This window comes from Artibeus jamaicensis, unplaced genomic scaffold, assembly GCF_021234435.1.
Source record: "Artibeus jamaicensis isolate MK-2021 breed Jamaican fruit bat unplaced genomic scaffold, CSHL_Jam_final scaffold_916, whole genome shotgun sequence".
In the NCBI taxonomy this organism is placed as follows: domain Eukaryota; kingdom Metazoa; phylum Chordata; class Mammalia; order Chiroptera; family Phyllostomidae; genus Artibeus; species Artibeus jamaicensis.
Window position 1 is genome coordinate 99,159 of NW_026522059.1, and position 22,092 is coordinate 121,250.

A 22,092-nucleotide genomic window follows, 5' to 3' on the forward strand; every position below is an offset into this window, starting at 1 on the left:
CTATTTTCTATCTACTGTCTATGCTACTTATTTTCTGTACCTTCTCCCCCCTTCTCCTCCTCCTACTCCCCTGTTGCTAACCCTCCTTGAGATCTTCATTTCTATGTTTCCACTCCTGATCTAGCTGTCCCTTTAGTTTGCTTTCGTTTTAGGTGTGGTTCTTAATAACTGTGAGTTTGTTGTCCTTTCACTGTTCATGTTTCTTTAACTTCTTTTTCTTAGATAAGTCCCTTTAACATTTCATATAATAAGGGCTTGGTGATGATGAACTCCTTGAATTTGATCTTATCTGAGAAGCACCTTATCTGTCCTTCCATTCTAAATGAAAGTTTTGCTGGATAGAGCAATCTTGGTTGTAGGTCTTTAGATTTCATGACTTGGAATACCTCTTTCCAGACCCTTCTTGCCTGTAAGGTCTCTTTTGAGAAATCCGCTGACAGTCTGATGGGGACTCCTTTGTAGGTGACTGTCCCCTTAGCTCTTGCTGCTTCTAGGATTCTCTCCTTCATTTTAATCTTGGCTAATGTAATTACGATGTGCCTTGGTGTGTTCCTTCTTGGGTCCAACTTCTTTGGGACTCTCTGAGCTTCCTGGATTTCCTGGAAGTCTATTTCCTTTGCCAGATTGGGGAAATTCTCCTTTATTATTTGTTCAAATAAGTTTTCCACTGGTGGCTGTGCCTTTCCCCCTTCTGGCACCCCTATAATTCGGATGTTGGAGCGTTTAAAGATGTCCTGGAGGTTCCTAAGACTCTCCTCATTTCTTTGAATTCTTGCTTCTTGACTCTTTTCTGTTTGGCCATTATTTGCTTTCTTCTGGTCCACTCCATTGATTTGAGTCCCAGTTTCCTTTTCATTGCTATTGGTGTCCTGTGCAATTCCATTCATTTCAATGAGTTTCACCTTCATATATTTGTCTAATTTGTCCGTATAATCAACCAGTTCTGTGAGGATCCTGATCACCAATTTTTTAAACTGTGCATCTGTGAGTTTTGCTATTTCTTCATCGCTTAGATTTATTTCTGGGGCTCTGAGATCCTCCTGCGCCATTCTTGGTCTGTTCGGGCCCTTTAAGTGTGAGAAGCTGCGGCTTGGATTCCCAGGTCGCTGGGTTGTGACGCTGTATGTGGGGGTGTGGCCAGAGCGGGGAAATGGCGACCCCCTCTGCCGCTTCTCACAGCTGGGTGCGGAGGAGCAGTGCCTTAGGTGGTTCACCTGGGCCGGGCCACTCAGAGTCGCTGGGTTATGACGCTGTATGTGGAGGTGGGGTCAGAGCAGAGAAATGGCGGCGCCCTCCACTGCCGCTTGCCGTGGGGACCTGCTGGCCCGGTCCAACCGCCCACTTCCTCGCCTGTCCACCCTCGCACAAATGCGCGACCTCAGTCAACACGCAGCCCCGGCCTGGCTGTCTCCCCTGAGGTCGCTCGCCTGGTTGCTGGCTGGGTCGCTCACTAGGTCTGACCCTGCGTCTGGATTCCGCGGGCCTGAGTGTGTCTGGCCTAAGAGTCCTCCTGTGCAACCCTGCACCGCCAGCCGCTGGTTTCGCCCCTTACCGGTCAGGCTGAAGAATTTGTTGTTAACGGACTTCCGAAAAGTTCAATTTTCCATGTTCTGGCTGTGTTTTCTGTTGCTAATATTTAGTTTTCTCTAATCTTGGTTGTGGGAGAAGGAACGGCACATCCACCTATGCCTCCATCTTGGCGGAAGTCCCCCGTAATGTGGTGTTTTGCCAGTAGGAATTTCCTGATCTTCTTTAACAACTACATTTGCACTAAAAATTTCTTCAGAGTGCCCTGGCTGGTGTAGCTCAGTGGATTGAGCGCGGGCCTGCGAACCAGACAATCGTGGTTCGATTCCCAGTCAGGGCACATACTGGGGTTGCAGGCCAGTTCCCTGCAGGCCAGTTCCCAGCAGGGGATGCATGAAAGGCAACCATACATTGATGTTTCTCTCTCTCTCTCCTTCCCTTCCCCTCTGAAGATAAATAAATAAATCTTTAAAAAAATAAAAATTTCTTCAGAATCATGAATTGTATTTGTTTGTTTTGACCTGTGTACACGCTTACGGTTATTTATATATGATCTCTGTTCAAAACTTTGCTCACATATATTGCATTTGTGAGGTCTCTGATCGGGGACAAGACTTGACCCCAACTGGAGGCTTCCCCCATACTCCTGGCTGCTTTCCCCGTTGGTCAGTGTGACTGGCCTAGGGCTTCCCTGCTCCATGGGCTTGTCTGGGCTCTCCTCCGACTCCCCAACTGGTGTACAGGCTTCTTCTGGCTCAGTGCCCTGGGGAACAGTTCCCCTGAGTTGGTCCAGTTCTGCCCCATCAAGCATCTCCCCTGAAGTCAACTCCCTGTACTCAGTACTGATCTCATAAACTGAAAGAACAAACAGAACATCTCAGGGTCATCTGTTCTCACTCTGGAAGGAAGATACAAAGATGCTGCCAACCACCTGTGCGGTAGAAATTCCACCATCTCCAAAGTCACACCTTCTAGAGGTAAGAGCCTGGAACTTGGAGGCTTAAAATCTCACCCAGGGCCACAGTCATGTAGCAGTGCAAGCATTTAACCCAGATCTGATCAGCACCCATGCCCTTCCTGCCTGCCTTCTACCTCCAAGACCTGCCAGAATGGGACAGTGGGATGCCTGTCCTCATTACAGAGAATGGACAGGCCCAAAGTCATGAAGGGCACCTGAAAGAAAAAGAAATTAATACCAAGCAAGTCTAAGGTCACCTAAAAATACCCCAAATCCATGCTAAGAAAGCCAGCTGTCTCCCAAGAAGAGCGGAGGGCCAAGCCTGTGTCGGCCGTGGAGGAGGGCAATGTCCCGAGGCCAGGTTCCCTGGCTCTCTCAGCAGGCCATTCCCACTCCAGGGCTCTTTCCTGGGGCACGAGAAGCCACCAGTGAGCCACCAGTACCTTAAACTCAACATGCCAACCAGAATGCTTCCATCAGGAAGGCTTTAAGCAGGCTGCCCCTCCTCCCCTCCTTGACTAGACACTCACTCAGCAATTCCTTGGGTAGAAACACACACCCCAAAAACATGTTGTCAGTGATCCAAGAGACACAGCAACCCCAAAATGGGGATAATTCAATGACCTCAACAATATAACAGAAAATAACTTGTACATTCACAATAGAACACTACTGCAATGGTGCGGAACAAACTCCACACAACACAGACATGCCTCTAAAGCTGTGATACCCACCGGCATCTAGCAGACAGCACCCAGGCCGCAGAGGGAAGGGACCTCAGGGCACAGCAGGAAATGAGAGAGGAGGCCCCATAGGCTCCCAGAAACATTCTGTATGTTGATCTGTGGGAGGTTTGTTTTTTTGTGTGTAAACATTTGCTGAGCTATATAAACTCAGGGTTTATCCCATTTCTGTAAGTATTTAAATTCAAATGTATAAATTTACAAAGGAGAAATTCAAGTCCTTTGAACCTGGGGTTTCTTCCTAGGACATTATCAAGACGGGCAGCACTGGGGCAGCACGGTCCACTTCAGTGAAACTAGAGAACACCCTTCCTGCTGGCACTTCCAGCAACAGCAGCGACCGAGACTCCTATGCACAGAAATGGACACACACTGAGTGACAAGCACGGACCACACAGGGCTAGAACAGAGACAGCAGGTGTGGACTATAGCACATGGGGTGATGTGATGGTCTGGGAATGGAGAAACGGTGAAGCAACAGGCCCATCTAACCTCAATCACTCCTAGTGCTGAGCTCTTGGGGGCAGGACTCCCTAGGACCCCATGGGCCCTTCCCTCTCCGATGACGCTGCCCCTCTCACTGCCTACAAGATTCAGTTCAAGGCACTGAACACCTGAATACTGAGGTACTCAGATGGAGGTTTCAGCAGAGGCCACTCCCAGAGCTGCTGTACTGGCCCAGAGGCATCTTCCGCCAAACTTCTCAGTCATTAGCTGCATACCCTGGACCCCACGAATGCTTGTTCAGTGACTAGTGAGAGAACCAGCCCCTTGCGCACCTGAGCCATCGACTCCCAACCGCTCTCTCCCCTCAGCACCCTGCGTGTTCAGGACCCGTGGTTCATCCCCTTGCTCCAACTGTGTGATCACCCCAGGCTTGGGACCTGCAGGTCCAGCTCCCAGGAAGGAGATGGGGCCTGGGGTTGGTGCTAAGGACATGGGACTGGGGGCCCGCAGGGGGAGGAGAAAGGCAGGTACAAGAGTGATGGGGAATCAGAACACCCTGAGCGGCTAGGATGGTTGTAGAGATGAAGATCTGAGCACAGGGGACAGCAGGACAAGAGGCCTGTCCCACCAGTACTGTACAGCTCCCAGCTTCCCCTGGGAAACGATCTGCCACCAGCCAGGAGCAGAGAGAGTCTATCCAGGAGTTCAAAGGAAGGAGAGGCTGACAGAGCCCCACTGGGCTCCTCCAGGGCACGGACAGACCAAACTTGTCTCTGGGTCCAGGGATGAGGTCCCTAGCTCAGCCCCTGTGAGCCCTCAGTGCCCAGGGCTATTCCCTGAGCTTCGTCCTGTGAGGGGCCTTACCCAGGGAGACCAGGTTCCTGTAGGTCTCCAGCATCACGTCCCTGTAGAGGCATCCTCTGAGCAGGGCCCAGATGTCCCCACTCCTCTGGGGAGAGGAGCACGGCCACGTCCTCGAAAGTCACCTTGGCCTGGAACGACAGGGGCTGCTGCAGGACTAGGTGAGGTTCAGACAGGGCCCTGGGGGCAGGGGCAGCAGAGGCATGCTCAGTGCACAGCACGGGGTGTCTGCAGGCCTGATGCTCCAGCACTGCCTGGTGGGTGGTCTGACCATTTGGCTGCTGAGCCAGCCAACTCAGGGTGGCTGGGTAAATCCCAAGTCTCCACTCCACTGCTCAGCACCCAGAGATGTCTGACAGCATCTGCTGAGGCAGAGCAGGAGGGAGAAGCCCCGGGTGGAGACCTCACATCACCCAGACCAGGGAGGATAATGCTCACCTGGGAAAAGGAAGATAGGTGCAGAGCTGCCATCATGTGATTCCCTGAGCTTCCCAGGGGAGGTGTGCACGAGCCGATCACTCAGGTGCTGAGGGAAGACAAAAGAACACATGGAGACCCATTCAGGTCCCTCCTGCGTGCGGCTTCAGGGCTTGCTTATTGAGATGACACAGCCAGCCTCCTAGCAAACTTCCCACCCCCACTAGATGAACACAGGGCTATCCAGGTAACTTGCCCTTCCTCCTCCCAGGCACAATAAGTTGTCTCACTCAGGAGGAGGACAGAGATTCTCATTCCCTTTACATGAAGGGATAAAGACAACACATTAAAGGTTCGGGAGGAAAAAGATGTAAAAAAAAAAAAATCAATAGCCCTGATTGGCTTAGTGGGTTAGATGGACATCACTGGGCCAACCTAGAGGTCACTGGTTCAATTCCTGGGTCAGGGCACCTGCCTGGGTTGCAGACCAGGTCCCCAGCTCAGAGGCATGAGAAGGGCAACCAATCAACGTTTCTCTGGCACACTGATGCCTCTCTCCCTCTCTTTCTCCTTCCTTTCCCCTCTCTCTAAAAATAATTCCATAAAATCTTTTAAAGAAATCAACAGAAGGCACATAGTAAAGACAAAGTATAGAAGGTGAAAATAAGAAACCAGTAGAAACAAGTCCCATGAATGAAAGATGATGAGAAATAAAAGAATTAAACTTGCTCAAGAGAAGCACAAGACCTTTCGATCATATATGTGAAATGCACCTACATAACCTACAACAAAGCAGTACAGACAGGATGAATACAGGACACAGCAGACGAGCACCAGGGAAAGTAAAGAAGCTTGGTGCTAGAGTGGCACACAGACCTCGCTGCCCGCTCGGGGGAGCACCTAGACTCCAGCAGCACCACTGTGCCTCTGCCCAGCTCCCCTAGGGACTGCACAGCTTCACTCCTCCGTGCTGGCTCCCCCCTCTGCGTGGTGCTGCTGAGCTTACTACGCACTGCTGCATATGGTTTAGTGATATTTACACCAATCAAAACAGAACTGAAAGCAAAGTCATTACAGCAACAAAAACAAACCTTGTTTATTTAAAAAAAAAAAGATAAAACCCACCTAAAAACTGTCATTACAAATATGTGTATCTATCAACAAACTTTCAAAACGCAAACAGCCAGAGCTAACTGACCAAGCAAAGAGTTGCTGGCAGCCCTCCCTGGGATGACAGATTTTATCACACTCCCCTGAGAAACCTGTGGATCAACCGACAATTTTACCTAAAGCAGGGAGAATACACATTTTTTCAAGATGTGTATTGCATTTTAAAAAAATACGTAGTGGTTTTTTGAAAGATTTTTATTTATTTATTTTTAGAGAGGGGAAGGGAGGGAGAATGAGAGAGAGAAAAACATCAATGTGTGGCTGACTCTTGTGTGGCTCCCACTGGGAACCTGGCCCACAATCTAGGCATGCGCCCTGACTGGGAATTGAACCTGCGACCCTTTGGTTCGTAGCCCTGCACTCAATCCACTGAGCTACGCCAGCCAGGGCTGAATATTTATTTAGTTAGTTAGTTAGTTTTAGAGAGAAAGGAAGAGAAGGAGAAAGAGTGGAAGAGAAACATCAATGTGTGGCTGTCTCTCATGTGTCCCCCACTGGGGACCCGGCCCGCAACCCAGGCATGCACCCTGACTGGGAATTGAACCGGCGACCCCAGGCTTCACAGGCCTGTGCTCAATCCACTGAGCTACACCAGCCAGAGCTGAATATTTTTTTTAAAAACACCACATACCAAGCCAAAAACAAAAGTAGCAACAAATTCCAATGGCTGCATCATTTGCCAAAATATTCTCTCACCATACTACTGCTATACTACAAATACATGGTTTTAAAAGTACCCTCCTCCAAGAAAAACATAAAAATGGAATATAGGGTGGAAATGACAACGAAACTTCCAAAAGGAAAAATGGGCATTAATAGGACAAAAGCCACTTTCTAATGACCTCGTTCCCAGAGCTGTCTGAACCCCATAAAGTATCACTGACCCTAATTTTTTTAAGACTTAATTAATTTGTAGAGAGAGGGGAAGGGAGGGAGAAACATCAATGTGTGGTTGCCCCTTGCAGTCCCCCTACTGGGGACCTGGCCCATGACCCAGGCCTGTGCACCAACTGGGAATCAAAACAGTGACCCTTCGGTTCAGAGGCCAGCGCTCAGTCCACTGAGCCACACCAGCTAAGGCACCCTAATGGTTTTATAAGCCTTTACCCTCAAGACTAGAAAACTACTGCAGGTACCCTGAAGGTGCAAAGGCCCTGGGAAATTACAAAACAAGACATGCCAGACCAGGACAACTGGACCAGACCTTGCACCCAAAGGTAACATTGAAACAAGGTGCAGCCCACCTGAAACATCCTGCTCCACAACCACCTCACTACCTGATAAAGCCCAAAGCCCTACCCCTCAGGGCTGGTGCATATCTCCGCACCTAGCCCTTTCCCTCTCTTGGGAAAATAAAATAAAGCTCTACTCTCCATACTTATTTCTCTGTGAATTCTGTCACAGCCTGCATCACTCACCACCCTAACATACATCATTAATGCACAAATTTGAACATAAGAGAAACAGAAATAAATTATCTAAACACTCAACAAGAAATCAGCCACAGAAAAAGACAGTAGTTCAAGGAAAGAAGATGAAAGAAATGAAAATATAACCTCAACAAGAAAATCATCTCGGCATTGGTTCCTTGAAAATAAAACACAAACATCTGGTACATCCAATGCAGGGGCCTGCAGGGGCCACAAAGAGGAGAAAGAAAATACAGAGACTTCCACCAAGATGGAGGCCTAGGTGGAGATGCTGGGCTTTCTCCCACAACCAAGTTAGAGACAACAAAATATTAGCAACAGAAAACACAGCCAGACCCTGGCTGGTGTAGTTCAGTGGATAAAGCATGGGCCTGAGAAATCAAAGGATCGCGGTTCAATTCCCAGTCAGGGCACATGCCTCGGTTGCAGGCTGCTTCCCTGCAGGCCAGTTTCCAGCAGGGGATGCACAAAAGGCAACCATACATTGATGTTTCTCTCCCTCCCCTCTAAAAATAAATAAATAAATAAATAAATAAAATCTAAAAAAAAAAAGAATCAGATTCTCACACAACAAATTAACTTAAAAAAAGAGAGAGAACACAGAAAATTGAACTTTTCGGAAGTCTGATAACAATGAATGCATCAGCCTGACCGGTAAGAGGGGCGAAACCAGCAGCTGGCAGAGCGGGCTTGCACAGGAAAACTCGGTCAGATGGACTCAGGCACGCGAATCCCAGGCGTGGGGTTGCAAAGGGCCGACCCAGTGAGCGACCAGTGGATCCCGCGAGGGTGAAGGGCAGCAGGTTGACTGTGCTGGTGCATTCCTGCTCAGGTAGACCAGCGAGGGAGTGGGCAGAGAGATGGGACCTAGCGGATCCCAGCCACGGGAGGCAGCAGAGAGAGCCACCATTTCCCAGCTCTGACCCCGCCCTCACATACAGCGTCACAACCCAGTGACCTGAGCAACCCTACCCTGGGGAACATCTAAGGCTTTGCTCCTCACCCAGCGGCGGGAAGCTGGTGAGGGGGACGCCATTTCCACACTCTGACCCCCCGCCACCACATATAGCCTCACAAACCAGTGACCCGCCCAGGAGGCCCCGCCCCACCCCGAAGGCTCAGCTCCTCATGGTTAATGAGCGTGAACAGACCAAAAATGGCTCAAGAAGATCTCAAAGCCCCAGAGCCCATAAATCTAAGTGACGAAGAAATAGCAAAACTTTCAGATGCACAGTTCAAAACACTGGTGGTCAGGATGTTCACAGAACTGGTTGATTTTAGCCACAAATCAGAGGAACATATGAAGGCTAAACTAATTGAAATGAATGGCAATGCACAGGAAACCAATAGTAATGGGAAGGAAACTGGGACTCAAATCAATGGAGTGGACCAGAAGGAGGACAAAAATGACCAACCAGAAAAGAATGAAGAAACAAGAATTCAAAAAAATGAGGAGAGGCTTAGGAACCTCCAGGACATCTTTAAACGCTCCAACATCCAAATTATAGGGGTACCAGAAGGGGGAAAGGCACAGCCGCCAGTGGAAAACTTATTTGAACAAATAATAAAGGAGAATTTCCCCAATCTGGCAAAGGAGATAGACTTCCAGGAAATCCAGGAAGCTCAGAGAGTCCCAAAGAAGCTGGACCCAAGAAGGAACACACCAAGGCACATCATAATTACATTAGCCAAGATTAAAATGAAGGAGAGAATCCTAGAAGCAGCAAGAACTAAGGGGACAGTCACCTACAAAGGAATCCCCATTGGACTGTCAGCTGATTTCTCAAAAGAGACCTTACAGGCAAGAAGGGTCTGGAAAGAGGTATTCCAAGTCATGAAATAAAGACCTACAACCAAGATTGATCTATCCAGCAAAACTTTCATTTAGACTGGAAGGACAGATAAAGTGCTTCTCAGATAAGATCAAATTCAAGGAGTTCATCATCACCAAGCCCTTATTATATGAAATGTTAAAGGGACTTACCTAAGAAAAAGAAGATAAAAAAGATGAACAGTGAAAGGACAGCAAACTCACAGTTATTAACAACTATATCTAAAACAAAAGCAAGCTAAAAGGACAGCTAGATCAGGAGCAGAACCATAGAAATGAAGATCACATGGAGGGTTAGCAACAGGGGAGTGGGAGGAGGGGAAGGGGGGAGAAGGTACAGAAAATAAGTAGCATAGACTGTAGGTACAAAATAGATAGGGGGGAGGGCAAGAATAGTATGGGAAATATAGAATCCAAAGAACCTGAGACCCATGGTCATAAACTAAAGGGGGGAATGGTAAGGGTCGGGGGGTGCAGGATGGAGGGGAATGAAGGGGGGAATAGAACAACTGTAATGGCATAATCAATAAAATAAAAATTTTTTAAAAAGAAAAATAAAGGTAATTCTCTGAAAAACAGAAAAGAGGACTAAGTACATACCACACACAGCAGGGGTTCCCAGTGTGGCCCAAGACCTTGGGTTCTAAGCATTCAAGTCTGTTTCCATACAGTGGAAAAAATAAACACAAGCCATGAGGACTGGAAGAGAACAGATAAAATCACCATTATTTGAGAATGATAAGATCATCACAGAGAAAACCCAGGAGTATCAACCCCTTGTTGGGATGATAAGAGTGTGACAGGACTGCCACAGATGAGGTCAGTACAGAGTAATCAGCACTGCTCTGATATACCTGCAATCAGCAAGCAAAAGCCAGCATTCAACAGCCATAAACACTACTTATACACTATCTGAGAAGGCTAACAAAAAATCTGTAAGCACTTTATGGACAAAATGATAAAAGTTTATTAAAGGACATTAAAAAGATCTGTGGAGAAACAGACAACGGTCATAAACAAGACTCAATATCATAAAAATGTCAACTCTCCCTGAATGAATCTATTAATTCTGTGCAATCAAAACTACATCAGGACAGCCCTGGTTGACGTGGCTCCGTGGATTGAGCACCAGCCTTAGAACCAAAAGGTCTCCAGTTTAATTCCCAGTCAGGGCATATGCCTTGGTTGTGGGCCAGTTCCCTAACTGGGGGCATGTGAGGGACAACTGATCAAGATGTTTCTTTTTCCTTCCCTCCCTCTCTAAAAATATATAAAAAGAATGTTTTGTAAAAAATCACAACAGGACATATTATGAAATCTGACCAAAGTGACTCCAAATATCATAAGAGTATGATCCAAGATTAACCATCGCAATGCCAAAAAAGCAGTAAGGCAGTCAGAGGCATGCCCTCCAGGTATGAGGACTGACTGCAGGCTGTGGGAACATGACAGAATGTGCATTAATGACACACCTGCCACATTAACAGCCAGGTAGTATTCAAGAAACGGTGCTGGCACAACCAGTTTCCGTAGGAAAATCAAGTCACCCCCCTGCCTTCCATAGCATGCAAAAATATATTTCAGGTAGGCTGAAGACCTACTTTTTTTTCAATGTTTATAACTATTATGATAATATATTAAAAAATACATCAACAGAAATGTTCAGTTTTACTTCGTCAAAAAAACTTCGGCCCTGGATGGGGCGGCTCAGTGAGTGAGTGCCAACCTATGAAACAAAGGGCCGGCAGCTGGAGCACACGCCTGGGTCGCAAGCCGAGTCTCCAGCAGGGAGGCAGCCCATCGGTATTTCTCTCCCTCTTTCACTTTCCCATCCCCTCTCTCTAAAAATAAATAAATAAAATCTTTAAAAAAACTTTGGTAGGAGACATGATAAAAATTTAAAAACCAACTGTAAAGTGATAGAATGTTCACAAACATACATAAGAAAGATAAATACAGAAAATAAATTCAAATAAAGAAAACACTATTCAACTTAAAAAATGAACACAGGACAGAACCTGCTAAATTGCAAATAAAGAAATAAATTATCCATAAACATCTGAAAAGATTTTCAATGTCAGTAAAAATTAGGGAAATGCAAATTAAGACCAGACTTCTCTCTCCATTGATTGGGGAAATAACAGTGGTTGAGCAAAAGTAGATATACATACAATTGTTCATATGGAAAATAATACAATGATGAATAAGCATTAATACAAAAATAAGCTGCTTCATGTACGAAAGCTGTAACCCTACTTTACAAAGACTTCACACTGTACAAAGACTTCACAATATCACATGCTGCAAACGTGCAGAAACATGGGGACTCTAAGTCTTGTAGGAAGAGCACAGACCAATCCATCACTCTGCAAACCCATCTGACAATTCCTAGAGGAGCTCAAAGCCTGCAAACCCATCAGGAAACCTAATTCTAGGCATGCGCCCTAATAACACAGGATGACATACAAGAATTCCACCACATGGCTGTCTACAAGGAAAAAAGAAAACCACCTCAATATCTATTATCAGGGAGCAGGCAGGCTGAAACGGATGAACCACATCAGCACACAGATGGAGCATAGCTGTAAGGGTTAGTAAGAATGTCAGACACAGAATATCAATAGTATGACATGTATGTAGATATTTTTAAACATTTTATTTATTTATTTGTAGAGAGAGGGGAAGGGAGGAAGAAAGGGAGAGAAACATGAATATGTGGTTGCTTCTCACATGGGGACACAGCCCACAACCCAAGCATGTGGCCTGACCGGAAATCAAACTGGTGAGCTTTCCATTCGCAGGCCAGCACTCAATGTACTGAGCCACACCAGCCAGGGCGTATGCAGATTTTAAAATACAAAAACACCACTAGATGTGTAGAGGTTTAAGAAAATGTGCCAATAGCAAAACTACCATCAAGAGAGTGAGAAGGTACCTAAGGGACGGGAGAAACCAGCTGCAAACCATCTACCTGATAAAGGAGTGAATCTCCAAAATATATTAGGAACTCACATAGCTGAATTGCAAAAAAACAAATAACCCAATTTAAAAATGAGCAAAATTCCTGAATAGACTGGTCTTCCAAAAACACATGCAAATAACCAACAGGTACATGAAAAGATGCTCAACATCACTAATCATCAGAAAATTGCAAATTTAAACCACAGTGAGCTATCACTTCACACCTGTCAGACTGTCATCAGTAAACCCAGAAACAACATGAGAGTGTGAAGAAAAAGAGTACCCTCATGCACTATTGGTGGGAATGCACACTGGTGCAGCCACTGTAGAAAACAGTATATTAGTTCCTCAAAAAATTAAAAATAAAACTGCCTGATGACCCAGTGATTACACTTTCAGGTATATATTTGAAAGAAATGAAATCTATAGCTTGAATAGATATTTGCACCCCATGCTCACTGAAGCATTATTCACAGGGGCTAAGACATGGGAGTAGCTTAAGTGTCAATCTGATAGATGTTTGGATAAATTGGTCTCTATATACACAATGGAATATTACTCAGCCATAAAAAAAGAAATCTTGCCATTTGCAACAACATGGATGGACCTGGAGGGCATTGTGCTAAATGAGGTAAGCTGGACCCATAAAGACAAATACTGCATGATCCTACCTATAAGTGGAGTCTAAAATTGTCCAAATCCACACTGATTGGTATGGCTCAGTGGGTTGAGTGTCATCCCACAAACTGAAAGGTTGCAGGTTTGATTCCCACTCAGAGCGCATACCTGGGTTGCAGGCCAGGTCCCTGGGTGGGAGCATGCAAGAGACAATCAGTCATGTCTCTTTCTCTCTCTCTCCCTCCCTTCTCCTCTAAAAATAAATAAAGTCTTTTTAAAAAATAAAATAATGTTGTATCCACGAAGTAGAGAGAATGGTGGTTGCCAAGGTTTTGGGGTTGAGAGAATATGGAGAGATGTTAGTTGTGGAGAACTAATTACAGCGAGGTGACAACAGTCAACAGCACTACATGTTACACTTTGACATTTGTGACAAGGTGAGTATTAAGTGTCCTCACCACAAAGAGAAATAAAATGGTAGCTGTGTGGTGGATGTGATTACTTCACAGGGTACCTATACATAAGGACATGAAGCCTTCATATATACAACTGTTTCTCAATCACACCTCAGAAAGCTAGAAAGGCTATCGTTCAAAGCAGGAGCTGCCTGAGGAAGCTGTGCACGAGGACGCTGGGTCTCCAAGCAATTTCATTTGAATAGTTTTGTTAAATAAAAAAGGGAGGGTGGAGCACAGGCTGGTGTAGCTCAGTGGATTGAGTGCTGGCCAGCCAAAGCAAGGGTCGCTGGTTCTGGTTCGATTCCCAGTCAAGCCCTCAGTAGGGGGAGCGAGAGAGGCAACCACAGTTAAGTCTCTCTCCCTCCCCTCCCCTCTCTCTAAAAATAAATAAAATTTTAAAAAAACAAAAAGAAGGGAGGGGGCTTGACCAAACGTGGCAAAAAGTTAACTGGCAACCCCAGTCGTGGGTGTTTGCTAAATCATCCCATTTACTTTAAAGTTTTTGTGAAGTTAAAATATGTAATATATATATATATTAAACGCACAAAACCATGAAGCAAACTAAAGGAGGAAAAGAAACAAATGTGGCTGAGAGAGACCGGCCTGGGACCAACCGGGGAGGGAAGGGGGTGCAGAGCACGGCCTTGGGAACTGCCTGCGGGCGGCACTGGAGGCTCATGGGGGACAATGGGGGCGTGTGGGGAACTGCGGTGGGCAGGTGGTGTGCTCGCATTAAGTGCCCGGAGCTGGAGAGACGAAGTGAGGAAGTATATGCGAAGACCGGGAACCCGGAGGACCTGGTGTGGTACACTGGAGGAGGAGGAATGCTTCCGGAGGGAAAGGTCGGCTACCCTGGGGGCGGGTTGCCTTGGGCGGGGGCAGAGACGCTGGGGGCCCAGGAAGCTGATCTGGGGAGTCAGGTGGGAGGACGCCAAGCCGCGAAGGGGAGGTGCAGCCGCCGGAGGTTCGCGCCCAGGCCAGCCATGGTCCCCGCCCCGCCGCACCCCGCCCAGTCCGTCCCACACTTACCTCAGCGAGGCTCAGAAGCCACCGCCCGACCAGAGACTGCCAGCACCCGTTCCGCCAATCGAAACCAGCCGGGAGTGGCGTTAAGACCCTCCCCGTTACTTCCCGACCGCTCTAGGAAACCTTACATCTCGGTAGCCGGAACCCTCCAGGAACCGGAAATACAGCCCAACAAATTAGGAACGCTGCCACGGTAGTTGGGAGAAAGCAGCCTGGAACCACGAGGTTCAGAATCCAGGGAAGAGCGAGGCTTTGATGACCGATTTCAGACCAACGGATACCAGTAATTTTCAGTGACACCCTCTCTGTAGAGCTGCTAAAGGCATTGCAACTAAGACCAGGGGCAGGTGATACCCATTAAGCGCAGGGGAGGCTTTTCTGGCCAAAGCCAGTTAACCCATGTCCACTCACAGACGAAGGGCTTTCCTTCCACACCTGTTTCTGCAGCAAACCCTCAATGATGGCCAGTCTCCTGGCCATGCAAGGTGCCACTTCACAATATTCATGCTTTTCAGGAAATGTTTTCCCTCCTGACTTGTCTGCCAGTGACTGAGCCTATCCCTATTGGAGCCACTGCCCAGGGCAATTGGGGCAAGGGAAGGCAGGCTGAGAACTGGGTCTGAGGTTGGACCATGAGAACAAAGCCAGATCATCCAGGAGGGGCCCTTGCAATACAGCCTCAGAACCAGAGGTGACCAGCTCTCACACAGGACTCATTGTGGTCCTCTCATGCAGGTAAGTGGTCACCGTGAAGACTCCCAGCCAGTGCCGCCCCCCCCCCCCAATATCAGCACGGTGAGCGCCTACCCGAATGGTTGTCATCTTTGACAGAACTGGAACAAAGTTTGGACAAGGTGCTATCAGCTGTGGCCTAACAGGAAGCCTGTTTGTTTGGAGAAACTCCAGGCCCTCTCATCACAGGACAGTCCCCCTGCTGTCCAACCTGTGGATTCAGAATAGCACCTACCCAAGAGCACAAAACCATGTGTCCTACCCAAGAGCAGCCACACCCTCTTCTAGATTCTCTCAAACACAGGTGTGGGTTTCTCTGCTCCGTGTGCTGTGTGCTGGTGGGGTTCCAGGAACTAAAGTGTGAAGGGACCTAGCACCCCCACCACCTCTGGAGAGCAGCAGCCCTCCCACAGGACCCTTCCCTCTGCAACCACAGGCAGAAACTGCTTTGTGGCAGAAGGACAAACTTTATTGAGCCCCCAAGCCCTAGTTCTCTTTCTCCTGCACAGTCTTGGTTCCCCGCAGACGCCCAGTCCGGCGGGCAGCAATGAGACCCACTTTGCGTCCAGCAGGAGCATCTCTGCGTATGGTGGAAGGTTTGCCGATGTGCTGGTGGTTGCCACCTCCAAATGGATGTTCCACAGGCTGCAGGCAGAGGAAGGAGGCATTAATGTGGAGGTGGCCCCAACCTACCTCAGGAGGGGTGAGGAAGGGCAGAATCAACAAGACTGTGCCTATGAACCGTCACCCAGAGGTTCACACCAGATACCCCACCAGAGATTTTCCAGAAAAGGGCCCATCCAGTCTCATGATCCCTGTATCTGGAAAACCTGGCTGCCTATTTCTGGGCTACTTACGTTCATGGCCACACCCCGCACACGTGGCCAGCAGTTCCTCTTTGCCTTATACTTGTGGTAGGCTCGGCCGGCCTTCAGAATGGGCTTGTCAATGCGGCCACCTCCAGCCACCACACCTGTTAGAAAGATCAGGCGCTTCAGAAAGGTGCTTCCTACTCTCTCATCAGACAGAATATACCCTGCTGGGTCCCGTCACCACCCCACCACCTGCACTAATCACACTCACTCTGTAGTGTCATCACAAAGTTCACAGAAGCCCCATTAACACTGTGCAATGGCCACCCAGCATTTAACACCTTTGCAGCCTGTCACTTGACAGAAAGCTTCTTCAGGCTCTGTGGAGTGCCAAGCCGGGCCTTTGCCCACATCATCTGGAATTCCTATCTCAATCCTGAGTTCTCCAGGGAAGCCCTTCAATGTGTCTGACATGGGGCAGGTCACTCAGCCTCGGGACCCCAACCCCAATATGATGGCTAACCCACCCTCCCACATCTCAGCCAGTTTTGCTTATTCTGCGAACATACCCACAAAAGACTCTCCCACGCAGGGCTGGGTTTGCCACAGAACTGGAAGGTGTTACCAAACAGCACAGTAAACAAACCTGAGTACAAATCTTACTTACTAGATGATTTTAAGGAAATTGTTCATCTCTGAAAAGGTAGTTAACAAGTAGGTATAGGGCAGAAGTCACTCAAGTCTAGGTTATGTGAAACTATACACAAGTTCCAGGCAGTTAAGCCCAGTCTCCTTCAACTCCCAACCAGCAATGAAGTAGGTACAGGTACCACTGTGCCCACTTTACAAATATTAAAATGCACAGGCTATGTGCACGCTAAAGTTTACAGAGCCTACTCTAATGGAGTGAGCACTTAGGTTCCAGAGCCCAGGTCTACTTGCTGGCTGTTCACAAGCCACCCGCAGCATTCAACTGCTGCCAATCACTCACCAACCACAGCTCTGTTGGCAGAGGAAATGACCTTCTTGGAGCCTGAAGGCAGCTTGACTCGTGTCTTTTTGGTCTCGGGGTTGTGGGAGATGACGGTAGCATAGTTCCCAGAGGCTCGGGCCAGCTTGCCCCGGTCACCGGGCTTCTCCTCCAGACAACACACGATGGTGCCCTCAGGCATGGTGCCCACCGGGAGCACATTGCCAATGTTCAGCTGAGCTGCAAGGACAAGCAGACCATTCAAGTCAGCATGGGGAGGTGGTGTCTTAAGGACTGATAACCACAGGCACAGTAAACCCACCAGCTCTGCACAGCACTCCAAAATAGTCACAACACCCCTTCATTCCCCGGGCACCCGCTGGCAACGTTCAGTCCAGCAGGACTCACCAAGTGAGCCTTCCTCCTGGATGCCTCCCCTGCCCGACTTGGGGTGTGTACCTCTTCATGAAACCCCGTCCTCCCATCGCAAACACAAGCGGCGCGCACCCTTCTTGCCGCAGTACACGAACTGGCCGGTGTGGATGCCTTCGGCTGCGATGAACAATTCCGTCCGCTTTTTAAACCGGTACGGATCCCTGAAGACCACCTTGGCGAGGGGCGCACCGCGGCCTGGATCGTGGATGATGTCCTGTGGACCGAGGCAGAGTGAGCGTGGAGTCCCGGCAGGGCGCCCCGCACCCCCACCCGTCCCAACCAGCGCCCCGCACCTTCACGATGCCCTTAATATAGCCGTGGCGCTCTGCGAAGTCAACGGCGCGCAGACGCGCGGCGCCCTTGCGGTGTTTCACGTGCGCTCGGAACACGGAGCCGGCGCCCTTCCTCTGCCCACGAATAACGCGGCCCATGACGGCAGTCTGGAGGAAGCTTATGGTCAACGCCGAAGGACCCCAGGTACTCCCGCCGCCCGGCTTCAGGGTCCCCTTTCCCCAGGATCCTCCCTCCAACCCCCACCCCCTCCTCGCCCCCATTCCCGAACTGCATCCTCTCAGAAACTATCCTGAGCTCTCTGTGAACCCAGGGTGGCGGATGGCGGCGGATGACACCGGATGACACTGGGACCGCCACGCCACAATCACAACCTACCTGCTGCCCAGCGCGGCCGAAAGAGAGTAGGCGGGCCCAGGAACTGCCTTATCTTCCGGGGCCCCGCTGAAAGCCACTTTCACTTCCGGGAAGGCGCCGCGGCCGCGAGCACAGTGCACGCCGGGACTTGTAGTCCTCCCCTGTCGCCGGGGACTGCGCTGCAGCCCTATGATGGCCGCGTCGCGAGAGTCCAGAATGTCTAGCCTGCGGGCTGCTCTTCCTTGGTCGGGTCGTCCTGAGGGCGGAGCCTAGAGGGTGGGTTTGCAACCATTTAAAAACCATTCTTGGCCCTAGCCAGGTTGCTCAGTTGGTCGGGGCATCATCCCGATTCGCAGAGACTGTGGGTTTGATCTCTGGTCAAGGCACAAACGAGAATCAACTAATGAATGCATAAATTAAGTAGAACAGCAAATCCATCTTTTTCTCTCTCCTTTTCTCTCTAAAATCAATGACATTTTTTAAAGTGTTATTTAAAAAAAAATTTTTATTTATATTTTCAGAGAAGGGAAAGGGGCCAGGAAGAGAGGGAGAGAAACATCAATGTGCGGTTGCCTCTGGAGCACACCCTACTGGGGATCTGGCCTGCAACCCAGGCATGCGCAATGAGAATTGAACCAGTGACTCTTTGGTTCACAGGTCGGCACTCAAGCCACTGAGCCACACCTGCCAGGGCTAAAAAAGTGTGGGTTTTTTTCCAGTGTCTGTTGTCACAGGGAGCCTTGGGATGCTTGTGCAGAGCTGAGGGTGCAAGGGAGGCAGCCCTGGGAGAACCAGCCAGTCGGTGTTCGTTTGCCGCCCCTGAGCCTCACACCTGCAAGCATCTGAGTGCACCTGCTCCAGAGCAGCAGGTGGTGGCTGACCAGCCCCCCTGCATCCATGTCTTCTATGGAGAACTGTCAGACCAAAGTTTCAGCTACATTAGCACTGCTCTTGATATTGTCTGTCCTGTCACTCTGAACAGAAACCTGATGTTTTGTTATCATGTCTACTGTTCCATTCTTTTTCACCCAGCACTGTTTTAATCTGACTAACGACTTATTTCTTGGTTCCAAAAGTAGAACTACAAGCAGATCCCGCCCCCCATAATCTGGTGGCCCCTCCCTAAGTACATGCTCTCCCCTGATAGGAGTAAACAAGAATTATTGTGGTAACTTACCCCTCCTAGCAGTGGAGGGAGTATGTATTGAGGAGTGAGGGCAGATCTTGCCCTAAGATGCCCATCTTCTAAGATGCTCTGTTGCTTTGTCAGGGTAAGGAGGACAACATCTCTGTCAGCAGAGCCAGCAGCAATGGTGCAGACAGGTCCTCCCTACAGACTGCCCTGGACAACATCCCAATGGAGGCTGGCTGGTTGTGGTGTGGTTCTGCTCTTCTGTGCATTTGCAGCAAACTGACCCATCAAGCCTCCCAGATCACCCTCTGTAGCCCTTTATACCCTCACATGCTACAAAGGCTCTCCTGCAAAATGTCACCTCACAGCGTGACTGTGGGCTTACTGTTAACTGATGCCTAAAGGGGTCATAACTTAACACAGTGGCAGCAACTTAGGAAGCTCAAGCCCCACAGAAAAGGATGCCTCAGAGACCTCCGCCCAAACACAGGAGGTCAAGTATCTGTCCAGGCAGCGGCGTGCACCCGGTTCAATCAAGATTGTATGTATTGGTTGTTAAATAATTTTTCCCCAAACAAAGAGGCAACACACATTTGTAAATAAATAATAAGTCTTGGAAAAATCATAAAGATAGAAGAAAAATAAGAAGCACCCATAATTCTAGGACCCAGAAAGAAACTAGGGTTAATGTGCTGGAGTATGTGCTCCCAAGCTTATTTCTCTGCTTACAGTCCGTTTAATGTAGTGATGCAGCAAGAACATTTTCTTTCCTTATTAAAAAAGATTTTATTTATTTATTTATTTATTTTTAAAGAGAGGAGAAGGAGGCAGAGAGGGAGAGAAACATCGTTTGGTTGCCTCTCCTGTGCCCACAACTGGGGACCTGGCCAGCAACCCAGGCATGTTGTTGGGAAACTAAACCCAGGGGAATCTAAACAGTAATCTTTCAGTTCCCAGGTTAGCGCTCAGTCCGCTGAGCCACACCAGCCAGAGCCCTGGACGGGACAAGGCTTCAGGGTCCAGGAGATTCCAGGTCCCTGGCCTCAATCCCTTTTCCACAGTCCAATTTCCTGTTGAGGCTTCCATTGGCCAAAACCAACTACAAGCCAGTAGCCCTGGAGACAGGGTGCAGGGGTTGGAGAGGAGCAGCTGGGAGGAGCAAATGGGAGCAGGAGACAGCCCCCTCGCCTGACCAATGAGCTGTTTGTCACGCTGCTCGCTGTGCTCTCATTCACTTGGAACTGCTCCTCTCACACTTGCGTACCTGAACGGTAGCCCTTGCCCTGATGTTCTCCCCATGTTCCTCAAGTTCTGCACTGCCTGTGGGGCTGGATCGAGCCTTCGTGTTCCTTTCACGCCCACGGCCGCCCGCCAGGCCACCTGGTGCTGTCCTTGGTGCTGAACCCCTCCAGGCCACCCCATCCCTCGCTCCGCCCATACCTGTGGGCTACCGTTGACTAGTCCACAGTGAACAGGAATTCGGTGATTCTGTGACAAGGGTGAGTGCAGATAACTGACCCTACGTTTTCCTTGTACTGATACGCGGTCTTGGGAGAGCGGAGGTCTCAACTCAAGCTGCAGGCAGGAGGGAAGAGCCCTGGGGACTCAGCATCACCTGCCGCACCACCCCCCTTGCTCTGTCACCTGCGAGGCTGATTGTGGTGCAGCCACACTCCGCACGCCCTCCTCGCCTTTCTCTACCTGTGAATTCCAGTGATGGATTTAGGAACCTGTAGCTGACAGACAAGCTGTGCAGCTGTGCTGCGGACACACACGAAGTCTTCTGGGTTTCATTACATCTGAATATCCTGGACATTATGTCCCACTAACCATGTTCCTGGACACCTCCCCATAATATGATCAAATAGGTGACAAAGAATGACGACTGTCTCAATTCCCAGACTTTCTGTCCTGTCCTGCAGTGGTGTTCCTACTTCATCACTCTTCGTCCTTGGGAAGAGCTCCTGCTTTGCTAAGGAGGTCCCCCACCTGGGATCGACCTCGTGGTCCTGCACCAAAACAAACAGAAGCTCCAAACTTTTAGACCTGCCTCCACCCAGTTACTTGTACAGGCTCACAGTGTTTGGAGTTGCTCTCTCTTCAACAGTGGAGAATTTCACTCAAATTTCTTATGTCTGTGATTTTGAAAGTTCTCAAGTTGTCCTCAGTTTGAAATAATAGAAAAAAAGAAAGCAAAAGAGAGGTTAGGGATTATAGGTGGTAACATGGACCACAGGAAGGCTGAATTCTAAGACAATGCATTGTGACCAAGGGATCAGCCTCTGCAGAAGGGATGGGAATGATCTGAAGACCCAGAGGGTCACCTGTGGGGGTAGGTGAGGGCACAGTGATTTGAATCCAGGTCCTGTGGAAGAAATTCTAGTCCTACCACCTTGTAATCTGAGTGCTGTGCCCCTCATCTCATGGGACTGTTGAGGAAAAATATGCCACACAGAAAAGTTCATTCCATCAATAGGGCTATTCTTACTATATGGACCTGTGGGGAGCTGATAAAGGTGCAGAGAGAAGCATCAGTTTGCTGTTTCACTTATTTATGCATTCATCGGTCAATTCTTTTATGTGCCCTGACCAGGGATTGAACCTGCAACATTGGTGTATCAGGATGACATTCTAACCAACTGAGTTACCCAGCCAGGGCTTCCCAATTTTTTTATTGTGGTAAAATACACATAACATTATACTGAGTATCTTAACCAATTTTAAGTGTACACTTTGGTGGTACTAAGTACATTTATATTGGTAGTGTAACCATCAATACAAATAACTTATAGAACCCTTTTCTTTTTCCAGGTTTTACTTATTTATTTTTAGAGAGAAAGAATAGAGGGAGGAAGAAAGGGAGAGAAACATTGAATGGCCCCAACTGGGGACCTGGCCCACAACCCAGGCATGTGC

The 22,092-nt window shown here is 48.7% G+C and overlaps 1 protein-coding gene and 1 long non-coding RNA gene across 2 annotated transcripts; both read right to left on the minus strand.

Annotated features, from left to right (window-relative positions):
• Positions 1 to 2,848: 2,848 nt before the first annotated feature.
• LOC128626733 (uncharacterized) lies at positions 2,849 to 14,506 on the minus strand. The gene is made up of 4 exons (XR_008390772.1): positions 14,451 to 14,506; positions 9,985 to 10,083; positions 4,975 to 5,062; positions 2,849 to 4,667 (listed from the first exon to the last, which is right to left on the minus strand). It is a non-coding gene; the product is annotated as an uncharacterized LOC128626733 (long non-coding RNA).
• A 1,120-nt stretch (positions 14,507 to 15,626) lies between these two features.
• RPL8 (ribosomal protein L8) lies at positions 15,627 to 18,154 on the minus strand. Its single transcript, XM_037166586.2, has 6 exons — positions 18,066 to 18,154; positions 17,690 to 17,836; positions 17,469 to 17,610; positions 16,983 to 17,201; positions 16,037 to 16,152; positions 15,627 to 15,824 (listed from the first exon to the last, which is right to left on the minus strand). Exons 2-6 carry the CDS (start codon positions 17,825 to 17,827, stop codon positions 15,666 to 15,668), a joined length of 774 nt encoding a protein of 257 aa, XP_037022481.1. The 5' UTR covers positions 17,828 to 17,836; positions 18,066 to 18,154; the 3' UTR covers positions 15,627 to 15,665.
• Positions 18,155 to 22,092: the final 3,938 nt, after the last annotated feature.